Raw genomic sequence first — 21,909 nt, forward strand, 5'->3', positions numbered from 1 at the left:
AATAATAACAATGAAAAAAAACAAAAAACAAACAAAAAAAAAAAAAACAGTTATCACAAACCTGTTGACACTCCAAGTAAAGACTTAAAATGGATTATGCTGATTGCACCAGCATAATCCATTCCTGAGAAATGTCAAAAAATGCATCCTGCTTTGATACTTATTAAATAGGAGGGGGGAACACCATGTTCAAAAATATTGATACCCCTTTAAAATGCATCTAATCAAAGATTTTATATTTTTATGCACTTCACTGTTGTAAGCAAATCAGTTTATTGGAACTTTTATATGGTGATCTATCACTTTCAGTTTCCTTCCTACATACTTGACATAAAATCATCGTTTCTTTTGGCCACTGGCCTCAAAACTGGAGCATTCATATTGCTACAAGGGGAAGTCCTGCAGCGAAGAGAGACATCTTTCCAGTCTCCATAGGAAATCATTAGATGCTAGCTCACTTTTATGCACAAGTGCCGTCTCATTTCTTTTGCTGTTGTTCTATCATCAGCAACATAGACATGGTCAAGTCTGCTTAATTCTACTGAGATTTTATGATGTGTCTCAGCATGATGCATAATGTGCTTTATTCAGATTAGACTAATCGTAGTCTGTCTAGCAGACAGACCAAACAAGGGTTTGAGATGAAACAAAAGACAAACTCACCTATTGCACTCTCTTCACAGCCAGAGGTAGTGAAGAGCAAAAAGTGCATGGCATCACCAGCAATAAGAAATACCCGGACATTTTAAGCCAAGCAGAGAGAAAATTATTCAATAATAAATGTCCTTTCTGTTTCTCAATCCTCCACTTCTTCTAGGGGGGGATTCACGGAAGATTCGACTGAGAAACAGCTTTATGCTAGACGGCTGAACTGAGTCCTGCTCTCCTTCCAAAAGGTCTTTTGACCGGACCACATGAAAACTCGTGCTCAGACAGGAAAGATGCTGGAAATGTCAACACTGACGGTCAGCACAGAGAAAGTGAGGCGGACACAAGAAGATATTTCAATGTGAGTAAAAGTGTAAAGCAAAACTTGACATGCATCCTCGAGCCTCTACAAAGTCTATTTAACAATTCAGTTTGTCTGTGCTTTTAAGAAGTACAAGATTTGGTGGTGAGGAAACGAGCATGAGAAAGAGCATGTGCAGAGAGACTTGAGGGTAAAATGTGGTTCCAATCATTCACAAAGATGCTTTTGTTCGGCGGCTGGGCCCCGCTGCTCTGACTGTCTGTGTCTCTCTCCTCGACAATCCTGCCGCACAACGATGCCTTCTTGTGTGGCAGGAAATGCGAGTGTGAGGATTCGCATGGTGAAGAATACATGAGCTTACCTGTCAGACACTCAACAGATGTCAGTGTGTTAAATATTTAGAAATAAAAATGACACAACAACCATAAAGCCAGTAAAGCTCAGATTTCATTCAGAATATTGTTAACACTATCACTTTTTCTTGCAGAGTTTCCAAAACCTCCTGCTTTTCCAAATAGTGTTTTTACTGCACAGATTTCACCCAGTTGCACAAGCTATGATCAAAGCCATTAATGTTCAGTCGCCTGATGTCATGGTGCTGTCAAGAGTGGTGAGTGCACTTACAATTATGGTAAAAAGAAAAGCAAACCCCCCTTTTTGCATTCTAGATGTTGGTGTGTACTTAAATTTCCACACACTTTTCCCTGCAATGGGTGCTGTGCTTTACTGTATACTTGAGACTAGAGTCCAAGGATGTTAGTCTGTAAAGATCAGATCCTTTACAGTTATTCATACCACTGCAAATTAGCCAAGTCTCTGGAAAAAGCTTGCTAATTACACTGATAAATCAGGAGCAGCTGTTTTCACCAGCTCAACAGGTGAAAACTGCAGCTCTCTACTATTGGTTAGTGGCAAGTCATGGCTAAAACAAATGTAGCCCCTGGTTAAAATCCATGTACTTAAGGCCCTTTAATATTTACGAGATTGTTTTTTTGTAAAAAGAAAAAAAGGGGAGTGAGTGAGAAATGTGTGTTATTGTTTTTGTACATTTTTAATCCGAGACATTAATAATGTGAGGGAAGAGGTTACTGTTGTGAGTAACATGAGAAATAATGGAGAAAAAAAAAACTGAAAGCCAAACCTTTTCTGGCGGTGACTTGTGTATTTACATAAGTGTATTCTTGTTTGATATATGATCTCATTAGTTTAAAGACTGCATTGAATTTCCTACCTATGAAAGTAGTTTAGCTTAACGAGGGACAAGTGAACTCAACTGAGGAAAAAAGGGGGACAATGGAATGATGGGAGGAAGAAGGTCGAAGAACGCGGGAGAGAGGACAAGGAGGAAGCCAATGGAGTCCGCTGCTAATGTTTTCAGAGGCTGAGGTGGGAGAAGGAACTGGACTTTTTCGGGCATGTTCTGCACAAGTAACTTTGCACCCGGTGTTCAGGACACCTGCACAAGTGTTTTTCAGTGAAAAGCATGGAGGAAAGTCTGCGGTTGAAGGAGGAGTTGTCCTGCAACTCGTGTTGACGGAGAGGACGTTGGGTGAGCAAGCAGGTCTGAGTTGGTTTAAACGGGGAGGAGAGGATTGGTACTGACCGGTACCAGACAGTACCGGTTAAAGTATTGGTACCGTCTGGTGTGTGAGAGAGTATGGGCCCATGTGTGACATTGCGTTTAGAACTGTACATTTTCGGTAAATGCGTGGAGTTCTGTTAATGACAAAAGTTGAATTATGGTAAAGCAACAATTAACAGTGAATATTTTTCTTAAAAAACACAAAGTTAAAGTGAGTAAAATATAAGGGACTGAAAAGAAAAAGTGCCTCGTCGGCTTTATTTTATTTTTGGAAACATTTAATATTGGGAATTAATGGAAGTTGAAGTTTTGGATTATTTTGGGGGTATTGTGGAGCAAAGGCTTTATTTCTCCAAGTTCTTATTAAAATAAACTATTCACTTAGCTGGTTGTCTGGAGTTACTTATGTTACATCAAAGATGTGTATAGTAATTGGACGAGGAAGGATTTACTCAACATAGGTCAAGTCTGTGTGGTATCTACCAGAACTTAACGAACCCACATAGCCACCCCATCAGTGAGTTTAAGTTCTTGTTCCAGTTACAGAGCAGAGGGTTACTACACAAACAAATAAGGCACAGTAAGGACCTGCAGCTGCACATTGTAAACGCACTACTCATGAAGGCTATTTCTAAGTGTCTTTAAGTTCCTGTGATCAGGATGCAAATATTATTAAAAAGAAACAAGATGCTCCATGTTTTAAGACTCATCACATCAGAAACACAATATTCTATTACTGTGTTTCTAATGTTAGTATTTTATTCAAATGTTTCTAATGTTAGTATTTTATTCAAATGATTCTAATGTTAGTATTTTATTCAAATTTTATGTGGCAAACCCTTATAGGGGGAAAAAGTTATGATAGAAATAGAATTTTTTTTTGGGGCCCTGTCAATTACAAAATTAATAATATTGTGTTTTCTAAAATAGTTTTTAGCAGTAAAACTCACATGTTGCCTCTCCCAGACCAAAAAGCAGACATCCATATATTTCTTTTTTTTTTGTCATGGGGCCCACAATTCCTGGTGGCGCCCAGGGGACACAACTACAAGGCAACGCACAATTGTGAATTGAAAGAAAAAAATGTTAAAGATAAAAATCTAAAGGAAAGATTAGCCTACTATTTCTGCCACTGTCCCAAATCGTTTACAAAGTAACTGCTTTACATGTGGCTCCCACTGTCTTCTCATCATTGATGACCAGCTTTTCTGAAGGAGGATGTTTGTTCTGATATATTAGATTATATTTGTTCACTGATCTCTGAGTTCTTAAAATAGCACCCAGGTGGATCCAATAAGGTAACTTCTGGAGCAAATTGGTTGCGTTGGAATCAGAGTAGAAGGAAGCTGAAATGCCTGACACACAATTTGATGTACATGTCAAAAAAATCCAGATCTATCTATATGTTTCTCCTTTCTGATGATCTATCACATATACATTTCGTCAAAATAGATGACAATTTGTGACTGTAACTTGGCAAAATTATCATAATACGTTTTCAGTGCACTATACGTGTATTTACTCACAGTTACTAACATAATTACATATATTTATTTAAATGTAGCTGTATACAAGCATTTCTGATCAAAGCTGTATTTGCATAATCCATATAAAACACATCAAAGAGCATGTTTTCATTTTTCAAATTTTTTGAAAAGACGTCATTGCAAAGTGTAGAAAACAATACATCGGTAGAAATGCAATACTATAAACTAATGTTTTCTTTTTTTTAAATTGTGTACAAAGACTTAGACTATAGGGTTAGTTAGTTATTATTCTGATTTTACAAAATAAATTTAAAATAATGCATCACAGGTTTAGACAGAAAATTAGTCATTAAATGCATTTAAACCAATAGTAACTTTGATTGTCTTCACTTCTTGAGTATATCTTTAGTAGGATCCCAATGTAGTAACTCGACTATTGCTGCCACCTTTCTTGATGTATTAATCTAAACTCAATTACTATCATATTATTTCATGAATCCACAATTACTTCTCTAGATGTCAAAAGTGCCTCCAAATGCCTAGTTTTTCCTCACTACTGGTGAGGAAAAAAAAAAAAAGTCAAATGCTCAGTTGGGCATAGATACGTGACACCAAACTGAGACTAATATATAAAGGTTTGGATAAAAATAAAATACTAAAAAAAAGAAAAAGACGGTGGAATAAGTAGATCCACAGACAGCAGCAGATACACAAATCTGTTGTGTTGTTTTGGGTGAGTCAGTGCACTGCTTGGAGGGTGGCCCACCGCTTGAACCACAAACATGGAGGCAAAGAAGGGAGAGGAACGACAAAGTCAGCGCACCAGGGAGAAACAGAGAGAGATGTGAGCATGGCTCCCAGTGAATTTACTTTATGACTCATAGGGTCTGCCTGGACCTCAGTGCTCCGCATGCTGTTGGGACTTGCAGCCGTTCACACCCTCTGCTCACACCCGATCACACAAACATGCATATTGATTTAGCATGGCGAGTTCTTGCACATGAACAGGGGCATGCACATCTACTTTCCCACAAACAAATCTGCAGACATCCGGACCTGCTGCTTACTCTATCCCAATGAGTGCTAAGAAAACCGCTCGGGCCCAAACGCCTCATCTCCAAGCCAAAAATAACCTCTTCGTCTGTTGCTTTGCACCTTGGCTCACCTTGCACAACTACATTGTGTTATGTTTCTGCACAGTATTCATCTTGTGCATATGTGTGAAGGTGCCTGCATGCTTGCAGCTATATAATAGGCTTAGGAACAAGTCCTGGGGGGGAGGGAGGGATTCTACCAAAACCAAATGTCACAGGGATTTAAATGCCGGGAATGAGATTCTTCCCAGTGGAATAACAGTGAAGTTCACTAAAAGCACAAGATTAAATAAAGTTTCAACTTAAAAAAAAAAAAAAAAACATTCAAGAGACTTTTTCTCCCTGAAGCAACACATCCATGAAGCACTGCAGAGGTTTAAAGACGAGCTGTAGGGCATGCAGCACACCTGCAGAAGAGGTAAGGAGGTAGAAGGAAACATAAGCAGCTGGAATCTTCTCGTTCACCTGCACACATAAAACCATGATGGCTCTACAGAATGTTCATGTACCTGTTTTCATATTTTCCCACATTGTACAAGTAGCTCACTTAATCCTGGGTTTGTGCTCTCTGGCCCTCCCTGTTGGCCGAATCATGTCAGGAATGTTTGTTTCTGGGTTTATGTTTGTTGGATGCTGCTTGTGTTTTCTCGGTTGTTTACTCCTCCTGGTGGCCACTCACTGTATCACAGCACACTCTGACCCCGTAGAAGGCCCCCGCTGATTAAGCAGAACTGGCACAAGCGTCGTCTTAAATCTAAAGCCTGGTGATCTGTACTAAAACACCAACATGGCTAGACCCTTTTAATGAACTATTTATCTATCGCATAGCTTCCTTTGCTTTTGAATTAAAGTCCTTATTTTCCAAAAGTGATTCAAGTTTGATGCCACAAAAGTTAATGTCTGGACATTTTTGATTCATTTGCCGCTCCATGTAGAAGTTCCGCAAATTGCACAGTGAACAGTGAAACTTTGTAAGTAAAGTTTATTTTCTTTCAGCCATAGTTGTGCCTATTCCTTACAGGCCAACTCACAAGTTTGCATATACCTGTGGCCATTATAGTCATATTAATTGAGGGCTTTGAAAGATGCATTTGTTATTTTTGAAAAGTATTCTTACTATACCACCTAAAACCTGCAGTATTTTTTTCTTCTAAAACAGAAACAAAATTATTGTAGATTTTCTAGAATCCACACAGGTTCAGCATTATATACTCATACAATGACTTCTTCCTAGAGGTCATAAATATTTTACCATTCTCTCAATCTGAACTGAATACATTTGTTCTGGTAGTTTTAATGCATCTGGGCAAGAAAAATCTTTTCATTATTAGGGTGTATGTATTTTTTGATCCTATATGTTTAATTGTGATTCTGTGTGCATTAAAAAAAAGCACAATAAATTGTCCAACATATGCCCGTTTTCAAAAAAATGATTGTTTGAAGGCCAAAATATGAATAAGATGTTCTCGGTAGGATGCATCTTCATGACACATTTATAAATGTGTAGCATGAATAATGATCAATTTGAACTAAATCTAGAACTAAACTCGTGAGAGCACTGAGAGAAGGAATGAAGACACAGCCCAGGACAGTGTAATAAGTATTTTATTGCATTTTATAATGCCATTGTCAATAATTAGTACAGATTACATGCAACTAGACCTACTGTACAGTTTTTTATTGTCTGCATGGACAGACACAAGAAGATTCAGGTTACAAATACACAGATATATGTGTGTGTTTTTATACAGCATGAAGGAAAGGGCAGTGACTGGCATTACATGGCTACCCCGGGGGGAGGAGGGTCAGAGGGCCGGGCTCGTCATCTGTCTGTCTAAAGCAACCACCCTGGTCCCTGTTTCCGCCTCTTCCTCGGGTCACTCTTTCAAACAACAAGTAACATAACAAAAACCAAAGGAATAAAGAGAGGTAAACAGGTAAACTCAACTAAGAATCAATAAAGAGAGTCACTGCTGTAAATGTACACACATTCCTAAGGTTTAACCAGAGGATCGTTAAAGTGGTAGTTCCATCAAAATCTGGCTGTCTATATAATAATACCATCAGGCAAAAGCTCCGCTTTGAGAGTCCCTTTCCCCTCCCATAATGCCTCAGAACTGTCCAATCACTCATCAGGATTTGCTCTCGCTAGGTTCTCTGAGTCAGACGCAAGCCAAAGGGACATAGACTGCTCCCCACAACACAGTTACACAAATGGATGAGGGGAAACTGCTGTAGGTGAAGGTGGTAAGTGGCGTAGATGGAGAGTTTTGGAAGTAGCTCTGTTTTTTAGTTTTTTTTTCTTTTTTTCCTTTTTTGGTTGGTTAAAGTTGTGACATTGGTTTTGGTTGCAGTTTGGTTACAGTTCAGGAGTTTGGACTAAAGCAATGTTGGCTCACAATGCCTTTGGTAGTCAGAGCTGCATCTCAAAGAGCCACTCCATATTTTGGTTTTGAGACTAAGCAAAAGGAGGAGTATCAAAAACAACAACAAATAATATTAATGCAACAGTGTCAGTCATTAATCTGTCTCTGTTGAACTTGGAAACAAAGTTTGCAGCGAGTCGCCACCTGTTCGGTTTCTGACTCGGCCCCTTGGCACCTGCAGATGATTGACAGCTCTGCGGGTCGGAGTTCGGCACAGGAATGACGGGGGGTCAGGGGGGTTAGAGGGAGGTGTCACAGGGAGCAAGGACACGCATTGGCACCTGAAAGGACCAACAGCAATACTTTTCTATAGCTCCACAGTTTTTTTTTTTGTATTTTTGTTAAAGCAAGAGAGGGGCTACATATTCTTTCATTTATTCCTCTTTCTCTTTTCAGAAGTTTTGGTCCTGTCTTTGAGAAAAAAAAAAGTCCATCTGAGGTATCAATACACAATGTAGAACCTTTTTAGTTTGTTTTCCTTTTGTTGTTTTTTTTTCCTTAAAAATGCATAAATGCAATACAGAGACAAAAAAGTATCAAAATAGATCTAGCTAAGATAAATATACAAACAGGTGTTTCCTAAACCACTGATCTAAATTCAATTCTTTTCTTTTTTTTTTCTTTTTGATAATACATAAAAAAAAGGAAAAAAAAAAGCGTCCCGGACGTTTTATGAAGAACTGAAAAGTGGAAAAAAACAAAAAAACAAAACAAATTTAAATCAAGATACTTGCAGCACTTAATGTGATAAATACATATATTCAGCATTAGCGGTACAGTATAGAAATCCAGGTTGAAAGCTTTACAACAGCTCAACAGGTGCAGAAAAATGAAAGAAAAAACAAACAAAGGCAAAGGAGAACCATGAGAGAGAAGAACCAAGCATTAATATACAAGAATGCATCATGTTATGCCAAGCTAACAGAAAGCAGTGTCGCACGGTTGACCTGTGAACAATCTACATCTTTACAAAACGACTTTGTTTACAGGTGTACCTTAAAAGCACAAGTTTGGAATCATCTACGTTCTGGATGCAGGAGTTCCTCCTGGTTTGGATCTTGGCTATTAATGGTGACTTTTAGAGATCCAATGACCTCTTGAGAGTTGAGCAGTTCTTAGGATATCTGGATGTTTTGAGCCTTTGTTTGAGCCAGTTCGGGTGTGCACCTGTATGCATGAGTTAGTGTGTGTTGTTTGTAGCCCATTACCACCTGTGACAATGAGAGGAAGCTGCTAACAACCAGCATGTAAGGAGATATTCAAATCAGAAGCTTTTCCTTCATAAAGTGATCAGTGATAATCGGGTGTGGAAAAGAAAATGACGCAGTTAGCAAGCACTTCTCAACGCTTTTTGAGATGCAGCGAGTGCTTCAGATATGGTTAACGGAGAGGTAGTCATTCTTAATCATATAAAAAGTGAAAAAGCGTTACTTTTTTTAGATGGGAAGATGGGAAAGGGAGTCACCAGCTATTGTTGATTTCCTCTGTCTGTAGAGCTGCACAATTATCAAACTGCAGTTGTTATCAGAGTCACAACAGATGCTATGTTTGCTAGGCTATAACATTTCCTGTGGCATGCATTCAAACTCTGCTTATTGACGAGCTTTAATCAGCTGGCTGAACTTTCATTGTTTTCTATGACCACAATCCTGAAGTTCGGTAAGAGTGACTGGAACATTGTGACGGTGGAAAAAAGAATAGCAAGGAGAATGTGTTTCAATTGCAATTAATGTCACCATTGCAATATTTAGCAATAATATCACAACCAAATGTCTCCTAATATCAGGCAACCCTTTTTGTAAAGTATGTGTAACAACAGTTTTGGCATTCGTAGTATTATTGTTGAGGAAGAGTAAAGAGCAAGTGTTAAAGAGAGTTCAAATTCCCACTGGCTATCTGTTGAACAGTTTTGAAAAGGAGGTAGTAATATTTTTTTGGTTATTTTATCTCTTTTCAACATCTATGCCTGCCAGGTATGTGTTTTACACTCGGTCTCTTTTGCAACAGGAAACAGTCCTGTTTTAACCCAAAGTCATTGGAAAGATTATTTAGAGAAACAAAACAAAACAAAACAAAAAAAACATCTGAAGTTCAGGTCAAAAAATAAAATACCCCAAAACCCACAGAAGACGATAACTGTATCCCTTGGTTGTTTCCACTTTACATTAAATGTTCCCTCTTTGTAACGCATATTCAGAATAATTTCTCTTTGTCCCAAGATGTGACTTTTTGAAGCCTGACACGGTCCACTTCCTCCTCATGTGGAGGTGGTTCCTGTTGAGTTTCTTTTTTTTTTTTTCTCGATTGCATACCTTCTAATATTTAAAACAAAACTCAGAGAAAGTCTTTTGTTTGGGTCTGCTCAAATGTAGTAGTACTGAAACTTAAAATGGGTCAGTATAGAGGTAGGGTTTCATCTATAAGTGCTTTTTTCTCTCCTCTCTGCATTGTGTTTTTCAGAGGAACTGTGCAAGGTTTGTTTTTATTCATATTTGGCCTCCTACCTAATTGAAGTAATTCTGAAAATGTACCTAAAATCCCAGCTTGCTTTGCACACTTTGGTTTCTGGAATGAAGAGCACTGTAAGTTTAAGAGTTTTAGGACAACACTTGTGTGAATGTCCTAGGCTGTGGAAAGAAAAATGCCATGGTTACTTGTCTTTTGGCCCGATTTCTGAAAGAAAAAAAAACAAAAGAAGAAGAAGGGTAAAATAAAGCACAGGGTTTTTGGTTTTCTACTCATTTCTTTGGTTACCTGTAACAAAAAATAAAACGGGAACATGATAAGAAGATATTAGATTAAAATAAATGCTTAAATTTGGTATGTAACTGTAGAGAAAAGTTACGCTTCGACGCCTACAAGAAACAATATTAATAATAATAATAATAAAAGAAAATCTAGCGTGCTATTTTCTTGAACACAAACGCACACAGTGAATCGCAGATAACTTCTACACAGTAACAATTACAACCATAGAGCTTTGAATTGAGGCTGAGCAGAGTTGCCACATTTGGTGTCCCACAGAAGGAATATCTCCCCTTACTTCTTAATCAATTTGGACACAGTTCTGGGCAGAACCTTTGTGGGATGAGGTATTCTCTGACTGCAGTAATATATATTTATATATATATTTATGTTTTTTAAAGCATTACAGACACATCTTAAGTAAATACACAACTTTAAAAAAACAGAAAAGATAGAGCTAAAATAAAAGCAAAGTTTGGCGGTTAACGGTAACGTTTAAGTGCTATTTCCAATTTTCTCTCCTGCTTCATTTGTGACAGAAAGGCTGTTGATGGGCAGGACAGTTGGGACAATACTGTGTTTCTTCTTTCAAAATGGTGACTCATTATTTTTGCCAATACTTGTTTGGAATGGCGTGAACAACCAGAGCAAATCAAACAACTTGGGAAAAAACAAATAAAAAATGCAGACATACATCCTTAGAAGAGCAGAAATCCACAATGGGAATATTGATCATCAAACGTAAACAACAAAAAGTAAAAAGGAAATGACAAAAGCTACCACACATTTTTTTTTTCTTATTTCTCAAAATCACAAACAGTTTTTTTCTTTTTTTTTTTTAGTCACAAAGTTTCTGTAGACACTTCCTCCCTCGTCTCTCGCTGCTTCCCGTCATTTCTTCTTCCTCTCCAAAGTGTTCCATGCTCATCTGCAGACAGAGGACAGAAGAAGAAGAAGAGCACCTAATCCTGCAGTCTTCGGGGTGGGAGGGCAGGGGAATGGTGTGGGCTGCAGTAATGGTTGGAAAAACGTCTTCTTTTCTTTAATGCAGAAGTAAATAATAGCAATAAAAAAAAAATGTCTCTTAGTGACCATCGCACTGGTGTTTTGAGGCCTAGACAGAGAGCAGGGCCATGCCGTCGTTCTTCTTCTTCTCTCTCTCTCATCACAAAGGCCATCGGTTTTGTCTCAATCAAATCAAAGTGTATGAAAAAGCAAGTATCTGACTCCAATAGGGGGGAAGAGGTGTCCTGCCCCCAACGACCTCCAAATCTATATACACATGATCCTATGTGTTTGTGTACGTATTGTTCTTTCCAAACACACATCAGTGTTTCTTCTCAATTGAGATCACAGAGAGAAAAGCACCTATGCCAGGTGGTGGTATGAGGAGAGAGTGCGTGTCCATGCCTCTTGGGATCTTTTTTTGTCCACCCGCCTCCCCCCTCCACACCCTCTCAGACATGCTTTTTTGTTGTTGTTGTTTTTTTGTTGTTTTTTTTTCCGCCGAGACATGGGAAATGGTTTGACAGGTAAACAAGTATGTGTGTGTACGTGTGTGTGCGTGCGTGCACAGGTTTTGCGAGAGTGTGTATGAGTAAAGTGGTGTTACACCTCTGAGCCAAGTGTTGTAAAAGCAACACCCGGCGGTAAAGCAGTGCTCCACAGTCAGGTTTTTGCGACTGAACGTATACAAAAGTCCTCTAAACCCTGTTTTTTTTTTGAGTTTTTCAATGTCATTCTCTGTTGTTCAAACTTTCTTTAAAACAAACTTAAAAAATAAAAACATTCTCTTTTTTCCACTCCCTCTCTTTTCTCTTAAGTGTACGGATGCTGTTTTTCCTCTTCATGCTGATGAGAGGGCCGTGGGACTGATCTGAGAGAAGTCCCGGCCCGTTGATCCATCGGTCGGGCGCGTCCTACTCCAGCTCCTCGGTGGGAAGATCTTCTTCCAGATCACGTTCGTCGCTTGGCAGTGGCAGGCTGTGTGTGACGCCAGCCAGGAGGGATACTGGTCGGCTGTCCTCTTCCACCTCAGTCGGCTCCTCCTTCACGTGCACCGGGTGGCTGCGCAACAGAGAACAGAGCTGTCAGTGAGGCGATGTGATGCAAAACACTCCGGGCGGCTACGAAATCACTGGTAGTTCATTTGTGCTGCACCCAGTTAATCAACGGACACTTTAAAAATATCAACATGTCTAAAGTAGATTAACTTACGGTGCTTTACAAAAGTAAAATACAACTTTTAACCTTTGTTGAGTTAGAATCACAAACTTCAGTTGCATTTTGTTGGGCTTTATGTGAGGAAGAAAAATTCTGAATAAAATCCTCTAGATTTTTTTCCCCCCTTCTGCATGAGAAGGGGGGTTTCCTGTTGAAGAGAATAATCCCCACAGCATGACTCTGCCACCACCATATTCTACCACCTGATGATGACATTGTAGTATTGGTTTTACCCATGCTTGCACGTAGTCCACCAATTCTCTTTAAGACATGTCCTAAACTTCTCCCCAGCCTCCTCCCTGATCTGACTTCATGATGCTCTTTGCTCATTAATTTGATTTTTAGAAGTATCAGGATGAAGGAAGATGGATGCACATAAGATAACGCTCCTTTCTGGTCAGTTTTACTTTTTAAACTAATTTTTTTTTTTCCCTGTGTGTACTTTGCACTTATATTTTGTTTCATTGCAATCAGCCTTAAGTTCAAATTTCAAATCATTCATTCATCTTCTATTCAGTACATTTAAATTGAGTAAAAACAAAATCAGGACATTTGGAATTGCCAAAAAAAAAAAAAAAAAGCATGAGACAACAGACTACAAATTTCCCTTTTTTTTTTGCTCAAATGTTTTTCTAAACACCTTCAGGTAACACCCCAATACGACACAAGTCATGCCATGACTGACAGATACTAAATTGGCTGACATAACTTATGAATGAAGTTTTCATGCATACCTGAAAAATTGCAACGCAAAGTCATGCACTGTGATGCGCGTGTATATGTCTGCTCTGGTTCGTACCTGTACTGCTGAGGGCTGAGCGTGGGGCTGCAGCTGCCGTTGCTGTTGACCTGCTCCACGGTGGAGCTGACATCATCGTGGCCCACGTGCAGCATATTGAGGCTAGCTGCAGACGGAGGGGTCACCAGAGGGGGGCTGTTCAGCAGGGACAAACTGCTCTCTGCCAGAGCCGCCTGCACACACAGAAAAACAAATTTAAGTCATGCTTGATTGAACCATAAGTTCACAGACATAAATATAAATATAAAGCCTAATGTAGCAGAATAATTAAAGTCACAAGGAATGCAAAGGTGTTTCAATTTTAGAAATCATCCAGAGCTCATTTTTTAATCTAAGGCCATAGCGAATGTCATTTCAAACCACTAGGGGGCACTTATATACAGTACTTTCAGTTGAAAGAGTTGTTCCCTAGGTCCCTGTCAAGAAGTGAGTGTGTGTGTACGATCACACAAAAGTCTGAGAAACAGAGCCACAACCTCAGCTTTAGACACAAACATAAGTGCAACATCTGTGTCTGCAGAAGGCAACAACAACAGAGCCAACAAGAGCAGCTTTGGTCTTTTTTCTGCAGACTCACATCCAGACGCTGGATCAGACAGGTTGGACGCCGGCTGAGAGGCTCACGCCACCTCCCTTCTCATGCAGAAGGGGGGGAAAAGAAGGAAAGACAAAAGGAATTCTCACTGGCTCAGAGGTGGATTTTCTGGGGCAGGCAATAATTTTATGCAGTAACCTTAATTGACAACTACTTGATGCTATAAATCATCCCAGTCGCTAAAGTGCATTCGGTGCCTGCACCAAGGTGAGGTGATCGAGATGTGTGCGCCGGTGGAGGTGGGAACATTGTGAGATGGGGCAAGAGAGTGGAAAGCTAATGTGGGGGCGGAGGCAGCCGATGTGAGCGCAGTTAGGGAATCGGCTAATTATAAGAGGGAATTGATGTTAGTGTCCTTGATTCAGAGTTTTTATACATTTATCACATCAAAGTTCCTGTGAATTTGTCAAACAGTCTGGATGTCAGTGTAGAAAACCTTTGTCTTTTTGTATTTGGTCATCTATATGTTAAAAAAAAATAAATAAATCATCAAGCAAGACAACGCACAAATTTCTGGTTCTGAAAGGTGATAAAGGGATTTTGAATGGGAGACAAAGGTCAGTTATAGAAAATAACAGGACACTTCCCAGCAGGACAGCAGTCTGAAGCATGCAGCCACGGTTGCAATGGAATGAGTCAGATCAAAGCATTCATTGTTGGATTGGCCCAGTCAAAGCCCAGACCTGAAAATAGCTTTTTACAGAGTCTCTCCATTAACTACAGCTTTAGCTTTTTCACAAGACAAAGTGCAACACTTTTAATCTCTAGCTCAGCAAAGCTGATATAAACAAGCCCAAAAGACATGCTGCTATAAGTGTAGAGGAAATGATGCAGGGAGAGGGTGAATAGAAATCCAAAGCATACTTGTTTCCATTGTAAAAAAAGAAAAAAAAGGAAAAAAAAGACATGTTTTGTCATCACCATCCTGACCCACTTTGTGCTGCTTGATCATGTAAAATCTCAATAAAATAGGTTTAAGTTTGTGGTTCAAGAGCTATGAATATTGTTGAACAGCACTATAAGAGGGCTCTATAGTGATACATTTACCTGTGGGGTCTATGTCAGTCTAGCAAAAACCAAAACAATGAGTATGAAAAAAAACACATAGGTGTCTGATGAAAAGGTAAAAGCTATTTAAATCAATGTGAAATTTCTGTAGTTTTGAGGAAGCTTTATTTTTTATGTTCTGGGTATTAGAATAAGGAATAAAGTGTAGAGACTTAAGTAATTTTACACACTTAAGTATTTTTTCATAACTATGCAGACTTTGAAAAGCAATAAAAGTTAATTTCTTAATTTTCAAGGACGCTTTCAGACATAACAAGAACCCTGATTATTAACTAAAGGAAAAGAGCCACAAATGAATGCAGAGTGTTACCTGATAGCTGGCGTTTAGGGATCCGAAACCCAGGCCTGAAATCATGTTTTTCACCAGAGTGGGACTTCTGCACCAGAGACAGAGACAGAAAAGGAAGGGGGTGGGAGGAACGACGTTAAAGCACAGATTGTGCACACATGTGAAAAGATGTCACCTCAGTCAAACACTGTGACAAACCTCCAAAATACTCCACAGACAGAAACATTGGCGGAGTGTAAACAGCTGCTTGAAACAGACATGTGAAAGTGTCTGATATCTGGTGTGCAGGTGTGTGTGTGTAATTATCCCCGATGGTTGCGGGGAACATCTGTTTACACACGCTAACAAGGTTTTTCTCCCTCCTTGCATCTCATGCTGGTGCTTACAAATGGTGTCGACAAACAAGGGGAAAAAAAACAAAAAAAAAAACATATACGGCGCACGCAGCGCACATCGCAAGCCAGAAGCCTCCTTGCCTCACTTTTGCTCTAGGTAATTTGTGAGCTGGCTTCTGGGTAACATTAGCAGATCTATTTTAGGCAATCATAGTGCCAACACCCATAAACTCAACGTCTTGTCAGCAGTGGTCGGCTTCGCACTCACCCGGTCATCTTTGGTGGTCTCCTCTTTTGGTATTCAACTTCGTCCACGGTCCACACGGCCCCCTTCACGTTCTCCACACGAACAAAGCACTTGTGCAGACTTAGGTTGTGGCGCACAGCGTTCTGAAAAAAATTGGAAGCAAGACAAAACTTTGTGCTTTTTTTTCACCCATCACTGTGTAGGTTTTCCTGTAGCTTTCCAAACAGAGCCAGTTGAAACGAACGTTTTCTAGAAGCGTTATTTTATCTGGGATTGTTTCTAATCAGTCATCATCAGCACACACACACACACACACCCAGACAGCCAAGCAGGCAGGAAAGAAGGCAGGCACACCGCTATCTTCGTCTCAGCCCCCCAGGGACAGGCCTCCCTTTTCATCTGCTATTTGTAGTTTGTTCATGCCCAATTTCATTACCAATTTTAATTCGTCTATAATTAAATCCTGCATATTCTCTCTGACACGCTGTTCTAAGCCGAGAGGGAGGGACAGGCCAGGCGTGCATCACTCTTTGCCGTAATTACACACACACATGCGGGCATACACAGAGAGCAGCTCGCGTGCACACGTAATTACACACAGCCATAATCAGAGGAGGAACCCTTGCCCCCCCTCCATGCACACATCCCCTCAACACCCCCACCCCGCGAGCCGTGATGCTAAGTTTTGTAAATGAGTCTGACCCCAATCTCCGCCTGCCACCCTGACAGTGCAAACACACACATACACACGCACACAACAGCACAAACACACACCAGACACCGGCGCTATTGCACTGTTATTTGCATTCGTCTCCGTGATGAAAGCCTAATTCTCCCAGTTAAAACATTAGCAGTCATTTACAGTGGGTCACAGCACATGTGCCACTCATCTCCACTCCCTTCTGGGCTGAGAGGTGGGGGTTGAGGGGGGCTGTGGGGCGAGAGGGGCAACAACAGGAGGCAGGAATTTTAGAGGAAAGCGTGAACAACACACAAGAAAGATAGAAGTGGATTCATTTGTTTCAGGGTTGTTGATCTTAATACCACAATTAGTGACCAACACAGGAAGTTGGTGATTTGATTGGACTGTGGAATGGACAATAAACACAGGTGTGCACGTAGAACTAGACATTTATAAAAAGAATGTACAGGTGAGAAAACATCGATACAATTTTGAGTCAAACCTACATTGATTCTATACATTTAATAAACGTCCACACTATTCCAAACACAACTTTCCAGAGGTCTCAGTCCCTTGTACTTATTTTAAAATATAAAATATTGAAGTACTGTAATTATTGGCAACACTAACAATTTCTACAAAATAAATATAATTGAAGTGTTGATTTCCATTTTTAATTTTTTAGTTAATCAGAATATCAATTAATTCTTAGTACACTTAAAAACTGGAGCAGCAAGAGAACATGCAATTCAAGTAAGGCAGATTTGTGTTGACCTGCCCACAACAAATGTTGACCATATGCACAGTCAACCATACAGACAGACAGACAGACAGACAAGGAAGAAGATAGGAAATAATCTTCCTTGTCAATAATTTTGTGGTTCTCTTTATATCACTACGTTCCAAATGTCTCATCTTTGTACACAAGTGGTATTTTGGCAAAACACCCGAGGCTTTTATGCCTTAAAAACAAAAGCTCTACTACTAAGAACAACTTTAACTGACTATAACATTAGTTGAAAGACACAGAGACAGTCTGTTCTCATTTATGCCTTCCCCCCTCATCTTTTCCTCATTTCTGTCCCTCTCGATCTCCGTTTGGCGACTTCCACCGCCTGACACCATCGCTCTGCTCATGAAATATAACGACTTATTAAAGGACATACATCTCTGAGGCCCCATTTGACTCAGCAGGCTGCTACATAAATACATAAAGCCATGCCGGGACTATATTTAAAGGTCCTCCAGATGGATGGAGGAGGAAACAGAGCCCGTGCATTAATAGTTAAAATTCATAAAAGTCAGATGAGGGGGTAAAGATATTCGTGGAACCTTTGTCTCTTCACCTCTGCAGCAACCCTCCTTCCACCATCCTCCTCATCCCGTCTTTGTCAGAGCCAGTTTAAGAAGGCTGCTGTCTTCGCCTCTTATTTTACTTCTCTAGTATTTGTGTTACAGATGGCGTTATAGGTCACAAACATTGTGTTAGTAGTCCATGACACACTTCTCCATCCTAAGGTGTTCTATGTGACTAGTGGAGTTTTACTGTCCAAAAAAAGAGCATTGAAAAGATATTCATACCTTTAACTGAATGTATCTTATATTATTTGTTTTTCAACATGAGCTGAAAAGCATTTTGGAGTATGTCTCCACTGATTTTTAGATTTTATTATGTGGAGACTTAAATTTTTACCTTGTGTCTTTCCAAAAAAGCTAAAACAAAATGGTCTTGCTATGGATCTTAGGTTTGGACTTTGACTAAGCCATTCTGAGAAATACATTTAATTTGATTTAAACAAAGTCATCAAAGCTTTGGCTGTATGTTTAAGATTGTTGGTCTACTAAAAGGTGAACCTCTGCTTTAGTCTCGAGTCTTCTGGAGCTTTTTTGCAGGTCTTAATCCAGCCAGTTTTCAGCTTTGTACATCTTCCCATTAACTGACCAGCTTCCCTATCACTGCTGGAGAAAAGCATCATGATTCTGCCACCACTGTTTCATTCTGAGAATAGTGGGGATTTTAAATCAGTTTAATAATTAGCAACAATTAGTGAAATTTTAAGACAGCTGGTTGAAATTAATTTCATTTAGGAATGAAAAGGGGCTGAATAAAGTTTGAAGAACGCTTTCTCTCCGCTTCACAATTATTCACTACTTCTTGGCCTGTCACATGATAGTTCAGGGGTTGTAAATACTCTTTCCACTGTGTATGCTGCCGAGGCGAGTTTGGGTCTGAAAGTGAGAAATATTCACAAGCGCAGACCATAATTACTTTTCAGCGATCCCATTTTAATCAGTCGTGTTGAACGCCATAATTTATTTTTTTTGTCAAAATATTACTGCAAAGAAAGCCGCAACCCAAACCTTCTCTTACTAAATGTAGCTTTGCTAATCTACCGCATCATTTAAACAACTTCAAAACAGTTTGGCATTGTGTGATTTACTTTTTCCATCAATAAAAGCTCTGTTTCAGAGGAAAAATTGCTCAATTTCAATTTGATAATGGAAAAGATTACGAATGTACATAAAAAATAAACTCAACTTTTTTTTTAAGGAGTGTGAAAAAAACTATTCACATGGTGACCTTACCTTCCACGTGGCAGTATTTCTCCTGAAATATGCAAACTTTCGTGTAAACCAGTTGTAGATCTCATTTAGAGTCAGCTGTCTGTCTGGGGACTCCAGGATGGCCTGGAGAAAGATGGACAGATGTGGGACATCAGAGGAGGATGCCGACAGAGGGATTGTGCGACAGATAAGTGGGCAATGCTTACATGACGTATAAGAGAGGCGTAGGTAAAAGGAGGCCTGACATCAGCATTCTTGTAGAACTCACAGTTTTGAGCGAGCTCTGAAGAGAGAAAACCAGACAACAAAGTGGATCATGTAACAGCATACAGCCAAGAGATGATAACACGTTTAACGCAAGAGTTTCAGGGTTTTGTTTAGGAAATGGTAAAAAAAAATAATAAAATAGTAAAACACACTACCTCTCAAAACAGTAAGTGATTTCTGAGGCACACACAAAAAAACCCACACACACACAGATGATAAAGAAGTTTGTTATTGGACTCTACCTGAGGCAATAGGGGTGCAGTACTTGTCAGAGTTGCGCCGACGTATGGGGCCAACCTGGTGCGTGTGGGAGTGGGAGTGTGTGTGCAGGCTGGAAGAGCTGATGACGGAGGGTCCCTGGCGCAGTGGCGTGATTGGGGTGGCGGCTGAGGTGGGAGGGTGGGGTAGACCCTCTGGGTAGGCCTCGCTGTCCCTCTTTAACAGGGAGGCGCTGGAAGCCAGGTTCAGCTAAAAAGAGACCAGAAACCGGAGAGAATATGTCAGGTTCGTATTTAGAAGGGAGAGTTCTTCGTTTCCCACCATAACCACAAAAATAACGCTGAGCTGTGAAGTTCTTTCAGCACAGAAAAGTTACCTAAATAAGCCAAATGTTTGATTACAACTACAAGCTTTTGAATGTGATAAACTAAAATAAAGTATCACTTGATTTAAAATAAGAATGGGAAATAATACACGGCTTTCAAATTCTTTTCTAATTCTACAAAACCGGTGAGAAGAACGTTATTCCATGCAAGAGAGAGATAACTTTCCAGTAAGATGTGTAAATCGAGAAAAAATATTCCCACTGTGAAACACAGCGGCAGCATCATGCTTCATTCCCACAGATTTTATTTGCACTATGTGTGGCAGTAAACAAAACCACACATCATCCTGAAAACCTCATGGCATTTGCAAGCATGGTGGTGGCAATGTTATGTTTCAGAGTGGCAGAGCAGTTGTCATGAAATCACATATGAAAAAGCTGAAGAGGTACGAATATGAAAACTTTGTCAAGATGCTACAACCGATAAGAACTTTTACATGTGTAAAATTTAAAGTAGTTTTTTAATTAAACCCTGCTCTTTTGGCTTTTCTCCCACAGATGCCTTTTCAAAAACACATCGCCTGTCGGTCATGATGAAAGCTTGTCCACATGTAATTCTTCACTTAGTTCCCCTTATCTTCCTTTGTTAAAATGCAGAAATAATGCAAATCCCGAGAAAAGCAGGAGTCCTCAATGTTTCAAATGAATCCATCTGTTCTAATAACTTCATCGAATGCAAGCTCAGATTAAAAAAGGGGGCCTCAAGCACTTCCTGGAAATTTGGGACCCTATCAATGGCAGTAAGGATTTGCACTCTCTGAACATGCTCGTGTATTCATACCTACATATTCCCTCCCCCCCACCCACCCACACACACACACACGTACACGCACACACATACACACACACACACATAGCACAGGCTGCAATTAACCCCGAGCTTACAAAAACAAAACCACATGACAGTATGTTTGTAGGAAGGGGAACATACACATGCACTTTGCGGTGGCGCAGCCTTCACGGCCCAATTCGGCCCAATTAGGCAGAGCCCGAGACACACACACAGACACACACGGAACCAGTACTCCCAGTCTCTCTGGGAGAGGCGTTGCAGGGCTTCTAGTTTAGAACTAATTAAAACCACTAAGTGTGTGTGTGTTGTCTAGATTTATGTAAAATGTGTGAATCACCTCCTATTTCCTCTGACCCTTCTCCGTACCATTTAAGCTGACTGGAGGGGGGCGGGGCTGTTTAACAGGTACTTCATTAAAGTTGCAACCCCGGCTCATCACCACAGCAACAGTCGAACACTGTTAATTGAGGCCAAGCTTTGTTTCCATTCCTGACGCTCCTCCTCTGCCCCTCCTCCTCCAATCCCTGACCCCGAGGCCCGTCTCCAGTGGCGACAAAACCCGCCTCCTTCCTGATTTCCCATTAGATGATAATGGCAGCTGATCCCCTTGTGATCAACACATCATCCAGTCGCACGGTCACACGTGCGCACACATGTCGCCACTCAGCCGCGCTCGTTTATATTCTCAAATTAAGACACTCTAGCTCTAATTGACAATTAATTTCAACATCTTCATATTTTAATAAGTCTCCTCGTCAATCTGAATAATGAAATATTCATTAGATTCCTAATAACAGCCTCGCCAACCAACTTGCAGTGGATGCACTTTAACATGCGCAAGAAAGCTGTGCAAAATCTGTATATTATTTGGCAGCATTTAGTTAAATTACAACGAAAGACTTGCTTGGAGAAATTACATTCAACTTTGTTTTAAACGACTAAAACAAACTCCAAATGTAAGGCCCTATTTGTGGATCCAGAGAAATGTAAGGGCATCATTTCCACAGGAATAAACTTTCAGGTTATAAAATAGACAATAAAAAAGATTTTTTTTAAAAAAAGGTGTAAAAGGCAGGACAAAAGGCTTTTATGATTTTGAACTGCCACATTAACCCTCACTGAACAATAGGGGGCATAG

The 21,909-nt window shown here is 39.9% G+C and overlaps 1 protein-coding gene across 3 annotated transcripts in view; it reads right to left on the reverse strand.

The window, feature by feature from the left end:
- Nucleotides 1-6,720: 6,720 nt before the first annotated feature.
- foxp4 (forkhead box P4) overlaps nucleotides 6,721-21,909 on the reverse strand; it is a 107,532-nt gene continuing 92,343 nt past the window's right edge. For all 3 annotated transcript variants that reach the window (XM_055027590.1, XM_055027589.1, XM_055027588.1), the window contains exons 12-18: nucleotides 19,617-19,842; nucleotides 19,314-19,390; nucleotides 19,129-19,230; nucleotides 15,882-16,003; nucleotides 15,300-15,366; nucleotides 13,327-13,499; nucleotides 6,721-12,371 (exon numbers count right to left, since the gene is read on the reverse strand). In XM_055027590.1, the coding sequence (XP_054883565.1) occupies nucleotides 12,224-12,371; nucleotides 13,327-13,499; nucleotides 15,300-15,366; nucleotides 15,882-16,003; nucleotides 19,129-19,230; nucleotides 19,314-19,390; nucleotides 19,617-19,842 (915 nt within the window). In that variant the 3' untranslated portion in view covers nucleotides 6,721-12,223. The remainder of the gene's footprint in view (nucleotides 12,372-13,326; nucleotides 13,500-15,299; nucleotides 15,367-15,881; nucleotides 16,004-19,128; nucleotides 19,231-19,313; nucleotides 19,391-19,616; nucleotides 19,843-21,909) is intronic.

Source organism: Poeciliopsis prolifica, unplaced genomic scaffold (assembly GCF_027474105.1).
Source record: "Poeciliopsis prolifica strain line A6 unplaced genomic scaffold, Auburn_PproV2 SCAFFOLD003, whole genome shotgun sequence".
In the NCBI taxonomy this organism is placed as follows: Eukaryota; Metazoa; Chordata; class Actinopteri; order Cyprinodontiformes; family Poeciliidae; genus Poeciliopsis; species Poeciliopsis prolifica.